This window comes from Limulus polyphemus, unplaced genomic scaffold, assembly GCF_000517525.1.
Source record: "Limulus polyphemus unplaced genomic scaffold, Limulus_polyphemus-2.1.2 Scaffold4485, whole genome shotgun sequence".
Lineage (NCBI taxonomy): Eukaryota > Metazoa > Arthropoda > Merostomata > Xiphosura > Limulidae > Limulus > Limulus polyphemus.
In genome coordinates, this window is record NW_013670095.1 from 67,671 (window position 1) to 76,059 (window position 8,389).

The following is an 8,389-nucleotide window of genomic DNA, read 5'->3' on the forward strand; positions in this document are numbered from 1 at the left end:
GCACACTAAAATGGTTCCGTTTCATCCCAAAAGGAAAATGATAATAATGATACAACAAAATTCGAAGGTTACGTTTTTTTTGTTTTTTTTAAAGTAATACGCCATTTCTCCCTACTTTACTTTATTACTGGTGCCATTTTTACCGCCCTATTATAACTAGGCACTGTTTCACAAAACTGGAGGACTGGAAACACTTGCCGTTGTTGTCCAAAAATAACTTAATTTAATGTATTTATAATTATATTTTGATGATACTTAGAAATTGATTATATAGTTTATTAAAACAAAACTGCCGTTTTCTTACATCAAATTAAGTAAATATGTATGTTTAGGTTTAAAAATTAATAATGGTTTAATGTTTTTTCACTTGTTTGCTTTGACTTAACTGCTGACCTTTCTTCATCTACTAAAAACTTTAGACAGACGTTTCAGTTATATTAAATACTGGCTTTAATTTAGCTATTGGACATTTTAAACAGGCGTTTCGCTTCACTTAATTACTGGATTTTTTTCAGTTACTGAACATTTCCAACGAACGTTTCATTAGCTTAACGGGTATCGTTTCTTTACCTAATATATACTTTAAACAAACGTTTTGGTTGACTTAACTATTGGATTTTTTTTTCTCCTACTGAACTTATTAAACAGACATTTTAGTTAGTTTAACTACTAACTTTTTTGCCTACTGAACCTTTTAAACACATTTAAGTTAACTTTAATAATGACTTTTCTTTACCTACTGAAAATTTTAAACAGTTGTTTAGGTTGGTGTTTCAGTGTAAACGTCTGTGACAAAGGTCTCGAGTGGATTGTCTGTCATACAGCACTGTTTCAGAACTCTGCACAAATCCACTTAACGACCCCAAATAGAATCGACAAGGAAGCAACTCAAGGCATAAGTCGACATGCCCCACACGAATTGTAACTTCTACAGCCTTTCGCCTCTCACCCCTTTAACGCCACGGGCACAAGAATGAGAAAGGCTTGATTATTTGAAGTTTTTTGGAGCATAATTTGAAATTATATCTTACAGTTCTTTTTTTTTTTCCTATGGGGAAGGTGAGTTAAGGAGGAAAGCTGAAAACTGGGGGTCGTTTAATAATTTCTTAACTATTTAATCACTTCAGTAGGCTAGCACTCATGGCCTTATGTTCTAAAGAGAAGTAACTATTCAGCAAACGATCTTGATGAATCCAGAGAATACATTAGGAAAGTACAGTAACGGTCCTAACATAAGTCACACTTGCTACTTTGTATTACGTTTAGTAATACTTGAGGAAATGAAAACCTTTAGTGAAATAAAAATAAACCTGCAATGTAGAAGTTGGAAAATAAAACAATTCCTTTACTGCATTTCCACTTGAATCATTTATATGCAAGTCTACCCCGCACGAAACGACATAGATATATAACGTTTCATTTGATCAACTATTAATGTTCAGCTTCTGTATACTTTATCTTTCTTTGCGCACGCCATATGGTGTGGCTTAATATGCTTCGTGATTAAACTTAGCAAAAGTAAATTATTTCGATAGTTCCACAGTCTTGTGATAGTCTTCTGTGGAAGTGGTAAGCCTTATCACTCTATTTTTACCTGCAAAACTCCATTTACCTACTTTATCTAAAATTACAACTGTAAAGAGGAAAGCGTTAGGGCGCTCGAATCGCAATCTTCAAGTTGCAGGTTCGATCCCCGTCGTTGAACATGCTCGCACTTTCATCCGAAGGGTATGCTATATTGTTACGGTAAATTTCACTATTCGTTAGTAAAAGAGTAGCCCATAAGTTGGCGGTGGGTGGTGTTGACTAGCTGCCTTTACTCTAGTCTAAATTACTAAAATAGGGAAGGCCAACTGGAAAGGAGATGAATGTTACCAGGTAAATTTGCCCATGGATCATCTAGGGCGTGTCAGCATCTATGGTGTCTTAACGGTCTCAAGCGGCTTCGGGACTAAAAAAAATAAAAGATATTTTCGAATAAATAGATACATCAATCGAAGTCAACATCTTCGGGAATGAGATTGTTATTGAGAGTGTGACTGTTTTTAAAGCAAACATTTCCTTGCATAGTTCATTAAAAAAGAAAAAAAACTTGTTTGTTTTTAAATAACACCCTTTTACAGACATGAATTGACGTTGCCCATTACAGTATATTCGTATGGCTGATGACACCCCAGTGGAGCATGTCTTCAAGCTAATGAAGGAATACTGGCGTATGATGGATCCGCATGAGCCTCACCTGGTAATTTCTGTGGCAGGTGGCGCCAAAAACTTCCACTTGGATGGACGACGGAAAGAAAGATTTAACACTGGATTGATCAGTGTAAGTATTTCTGATATTATTATTATCGTAATTCAAGATGAATTCTCTTCAAGACAGTTATGTGTAACAAAACTCAAATCCTCTTTCCCATCCCATTGTTGAATTATCTTTCTAAAAATCCACCTGGTGACTCAGCAATAACTGTGGTGGTTTATAACGCTAAACATTGGATTTCGATACTTGCTGTGGGCACAGCACAGCTTTTGTTTCTTTGTTTTGAGGTTAAGCACAAACTACACAATGGGGTATCTGTGCTCTGCCCACCACCGGTATCGAAATCCGGTTTCTAGCGTTGTAAGTCCGCAGACATCCCGCTGTGCCACTGGGAGCTAAAGCATCAGTAATGAATATATGGTAATATTCTGTGTACATATTAAAATACGCTTAGGGCTGAGGATAAGTTCCTTGTACCAGTTTATGATTATGCGTAATACAAACTTTTTTATAGTTTTAGCACCAGTCAAAAGGTTATTGAAAAAAAAGTCCCTCCCGTGGGACAGCGGTAAGTCTACTGACTTACAACACTAAAATCTGAGGCTCGAATCCCCGCGGCGAACATAGCAGATTGTCCAAAGTGGCTTTGTTCGCAAAACAACAACAAATTTTAACAGAGATCAATCATATTGTGTTGCTACATTAGCAGTAGTACATCGTAGGATGAATCATATTGTGTTGCTACATTAGCAGCAGTACATCGTAGGACGAATCATATTGTGTTGCTACATTAGCAGCAGTACATCGTTGGACGATTTCAATACCCCTTTAGAAAAAAAAACGTATTTGCATACAAATCAGTCCAGTTAGTGTGAATTTTATTTACATGTTTGTTTTCTCTTTCAGGCGGCTGAGACAACTAATGCCTGGATAATCACGGGTGGTTGCAATTTCGGCAGTATGAAAATTGTAGGGGAGGCCATCAGGGAGAGGCAGTTTCTTTTATCCACAAGTGAAAGGATGACCCACGCCTACAGATGCATCGGGGTTACCAAATGGGGTTACATAGATGATAAAGAAGCTCTGGTAAATGTAAATGTGAAGGTTAGTACCGGCATGAAACCAACAACCGATAAAAAAAAACGTTAGTCAGTCCGTATTAAAATATTTTTGTTACCAGACTTTCATTTGTTTATTTACCATTTTAGTGATGATTGACTTATCGATATTCTTGAATATCAATTATTGAAGAATCAAAGTCAGACCACTCAGACGAAACTGATAGAATAGAATAAATCATAAAATAAATAAAGTATTAGTAATGAACATAAAGAAAAATGTTCTATGTACACATTAAAATTCATTTTGAGCCAAATCTTTGCACAATTGTGAAAACCATCTTTATATTTATTTTAAGGAACCTTACACTGCTAGGTATAAAGTGAATCCTGTTTTCAAACTGGGTCAACCAGGGTCACTGAATCCAAATCACACCCATTTTTTTCTGGTTGACGATGGATCTGTTGGAAGTTTTCGTGGCATTCAAGACTTTAAGTCGCAGTTAGAACATCGTATTTCGGCGCCACCTTTCGGAAGTGGTATGTTATACTTATATAGAAATTATATTTTTCACGTGCAATAATCTTATGACGTGTTACTGCAGAATAGAAGTATGTGATATGAAAGTACGCAATTAACATTAAAATTTTGAACTTTGACGTGTTATATTATTCAATATAATGGTGGTGGTTAATACATACGGAATGATAATTTCATTTTTAAAAATACTCAGATTATTGATTTCGATCCTCTCACACAATACATTGTATATTAATTATAAACGCATAAGATACATAGGTTTTATTCTAAATTAATCTGTTAAGCAAAGTTTGTTGCCGAGTTTTGTTAAGGACAAAATATATGAAAATTATATACGCAACTGTTCAACGGGTAATGCTGCAATTCAGCGGAATACTTACTAACTTCACCCCCCCCCCTCTCCAATGGCTCAGCGGTAAGCCCGAGTGCTTATAACGCTAAAATTCCGGGTTCGATTTCTTTAGTAATTATAGAGTATATATCCCATTGTGTATAATCGCGCTCAAGAACAAACTTACCAGTTTGTAATGTACGACTTGCAGTGTAATTTCAATAAACATCCATAAATATCTGTAGATATTAAAATTACAAAGTGGGCATGATTCGAACTCTCAGTTCTGCCGCTGTGCTCTCAAGAGTCGTCCCGAATTCCCCCTCACAAAACCAAAAAAAAAATAGAGACACATGTTAACTAAGACATTCAAAACGCAGTAACATATTTGGATGAAATTGTTCTGTTCAATAAGCAAATCAGTAAATTCATATCCTGTCCAGTCTAATTTTTCATTATCTCACAAGAAATAACAAGTATCTAAGCTAGAATTTTAAGCGTGCGGCAATTGAAACGCCTGGAAACTAAATATTTCAAATATTTGCTTCAACATCTATGTTCAAGGTAAATCTCAAAAATGTTCTGTTCTTTCACTCTGTTATGCTGTTGTTAAGTTCATAGATGTTTTTTTCGCATTTGATGATTTCTTATGATAATATAAATGCATATAGTATTTTTTTTTACTATATTAACACCGAAAAAATAAACACTATACTAAATATAAGTATATATATTACGTTGAAATACCAATACAGTGTGGATACTCAAAACGGTAAAATATAATATTACACCATGAGAAAGTATATTAAAACCATGAACTGAAGATGAGTACCAGGTTTTATAGTTATGATTGTTTGTTTTGTTGTTAAGCGGGAGGATACACAAGAAGCTATCTGTGCTCTGCCAACCGTCGGTATCGAAACCCGATTTTAAATTTTGTAAATTCTTAGACCTACCGGGGGACTATAGATTTATAAAACTCATAAAGATACTCAACCTTTTGTGCACATTCTGGACTTAGATTCAAAAATTTCAATCCATGTCACAGCAAATTCAAAACAGAGATTTTTTCATGCGGTTGTAGGATAATTCACTCCCGGTAACTTGACTCCCAGTATTATAACTCCCGGTAATTTCACTCCCCATGCAGTTCACTCCCTGTAATAATTTGTTAATGTCAAAAAATATGTTTTAGTATTCCATAGCCTAACCTAAGTTTTTCTTGCTAGATATAATCCAGAAAACAAGATGAACTTTTTACGAGAAATAGCTCATAACTTGAATCACTTTTAATAATTTTTAATATATGTTACTTTTATTGTTTATTATTATTTGACGTTAATAAATTATTATAGGGAGTGAATTTTGTTTGTTTGAAATTAAACACAAAGCTACAAAATCAGCTCTCTGTGCTCTGCCCACCATGGGCATCGAAACGCGGTTTCTAGGGTTGTAAGTCCGCAAACAAACCGCTGTGCCAATGGGGGCAGAGAGTGAATTTACAAGGAGTGAAATGCATGTGGAGTGAAATTACCAGAAGTGAAAATACTGGGAGTCAAATTACAGCTACTTAAGTTCTTTAAGGAAAACTCATCCTTATGAAAACAGAATCAGGTATATGCACATTGTTCTAATGGATGATGATATACAAATGATGGTGATAAGCAGAAGAGCATCTTTTTTTATTATAAAATGATTCATGTCATTATGCAAGATTTTAATTTATCCTATTAAAGGATTATCCCTTACTGGCGTCTTGTGTTGAATAAGCTTAACAGTATTAGAATTAAAGGATCATCAATTCCTCGCATCCGGAAGTAACAGGATCATAAGCTATCAGAGTCTTGTTAAAGGATTATTAGATCCTAGCAACCAGGGGTGACAGAGTTATGATTTGCTAGCATACGGAGGTAACAGGACTGTCATTTTTTATAGCAACCAATGGTTACAGGATCATAAGCTATCAGAATCTTATTACAGGATTATTAGATCCTAGCAACCAGATGTGACAGGGTTATGATTTGCTAGCTTCCGGAGGTGACAGGACTGTCAGTTACTAGCGTCATCTAGGCACAGAATAATCAGTTACTAGCATCTGTGTTGACAGTTAAGTGGGTTAAATAATTAATAAAGATTTGAGTGATACGCATCTAAGAAAATCAGTTATTTGAATTTAGCATACAAAATCTTAGACGCATTATCTTATAAAGGACCATTTATGGAAAATTCGTCCAATGTAACACATTGCAGCACAATATTTGTTTTTCAGAACCTGGCCTAGGAATTCCTGTTGTGTTATTACTGCTTGAAGGTGGATTGGATGCCCTCTACCAAGTGCTTGTAACAGTACGTCATCGGATTCCTGTGGTGGTTTGCGCGGGAACTGGACGAGCAGCCGATATTCTTGCTTTCGCCTATAATTGCTTCACAAAAAATTCCGAGTAACTTGTTGATATAATTTGCCAACTTTATCAAATCTGTGTGTGACAAAGTGGTTATTACAACTCTAAATTTAACGCTTCATTAGTTAGCAAAAATCTTCATCTTATTATCTAACTATAATTTATCTTTCTTTTTTTTGTAAATTACTATTTGATTTGTTTCTTTGAATTTCTCGTAAAGTATGTCTGCGGACTTAGAACGCTAGAAACCGGGTTTCGATACACGTGGTGGGCAGAGTACAGATACGATGACGAGGAACCCACTTTGAGACTAATAATGGCTGGAGACGGCTTGAATGGGTAATGAAAAAAAACTTTAATATAACAGCAAACGTACAACGTTTCGACAAGGTTTTGTCATCATCAGGTATAAGTGTCATCATTTTAGGTACAAGTAAACACTATAGGTCCACTAAACGAACTAGTGCTGCAGTTATCTTAGTTAAGTAAACACTAGGTCCACTAAACGAACTAGTGCTATAGTTATCTTAGGTACAAGTAAACACTAGGTGAACTAAACGAACTGATGATGACAAAACCTTGTCGAAACGTTGTACATTTGCTGTTATATTAAAGTTTTTCTTCATTACCCATTCAAGCCGTCTCCAGCCATTATTAGAGTACAGATAGTCCTTGTGTAGCTTTGTGCATAATTAAAAACAAACAAACAAAAACAATTTTCATAAAGCTACTCGAGGGGTACCTGCGGTCCCTAATTTAGAAATGATAGACTAGAAAGAATGCAGCTAGTCAATATCCTCCACCGCCAACTCTTGGGCTACTCTTTGTCAACTAATAGTGGGATTGACCGTTACATTATATATCCTCATTAGATGTCTCTTGCACTTTCTCGTGGAAATCATACCATACACAGTAGTAACATATTGTGTCGATGTCGGTTGTGATCTTAACCAATGGAAAGACTTGTTATACCTCAAGGAAGTATCCTGCCTGTTTTATTGTCGGTAGAACCAACAATGACATGAATAATGGATGTGTACTGAAAGTTTTTTTTTTTTTATGAGTTTCGCGCAAAGCTACACGAAGGCTATCTGTGCTAGCCGTCCCTAATTTAGAAGTGAAAGACTAGAGGGAAGGCAGCTAGTCATCACCACCCACCGCCAACTCTTGGGCTACTCTTTTACCAACGAATAGTGGGATTGACCGTCACATTATAACGCCACCACGGCTGAAAGGACGAGCTCGTTTGTTGGAACGAGGATTCGAACCCACGACTCTCATATTGCGAGTGGAGCGCCCCAACCACCTGACCATGCCGGGCCCTGCAATGAAAGAGAGGATGCTATTGTATTCAGCAGATAGTCGTTGTGCTCTCTCAGTCTGGACAGTCTAACATAGATTATTTTGAGAACAAGATGGAGATTTCGGTACCATTATTCTGTGACCAGGAGGTGCTGTCAATCGTATAATGTACTCGCAATTTATTCACGGTCTCCTTCTTTCAACCCTAATGTACTCGCACTTAGTTCACGGTCTCCTTCTTTCAACTCTAATGTACTCGCACTTAGTTCACGGTCTCCTTCTTTCAACCCTAATGTACTCGCACTTAGTTCACGGTCTCCTTCTTTCAACCCTAACGTACTCGCACTTAGTTCACGGTCTCCTTCTTTCAAACCTAATGTACTCGCACTTAGTTCACGGTCTCCTTCTTTCAACTCTAATGTACTCGCACTTCGTTCACGGTCTCCTTCTTTCAACCCTAATGGTACTCGCACTTAGTTCACGGTCTCCTTCTTTCAA

At 36.3% G+C, this 8,389-nt stretch overlaps 1 protein-coding gene across 1 annotated transcript in view; it reads left to right on the forward strand.

Annotated features, from left to right (window-relative positions):
• Positions 1–6,632, forward strand: part of LOC106471233 (transient receptor potential cation channel subfamily M member 7-like) — a 6,830-nt gene extending 198 nt beyond the window's left edge. Inside the window, exons 2-5 of the mRNA XM_013931824.2 lie at positions 2,150–2,323; positions 3,164–3,361; positions 3,675–3,855; positions 6,457–6,632. Coding sequence (XP_013787278.1) covers positions 2,159–2,323; positions 3,164–3,361; positions 3,675–3,855; positions 6,457–6,632 — 720 coding nt within the window. The 5' untranslated portion in view covers positions 2,150–2,158. The remainder of the gene's footprint in view (positions 1–2,149; positions 2,324–3,163; positions 3,362–3,674; positions 3,856–6,456) is intronic.
• Positions 6,633–8,389: the final 1,757 nt, after the last annotated feature.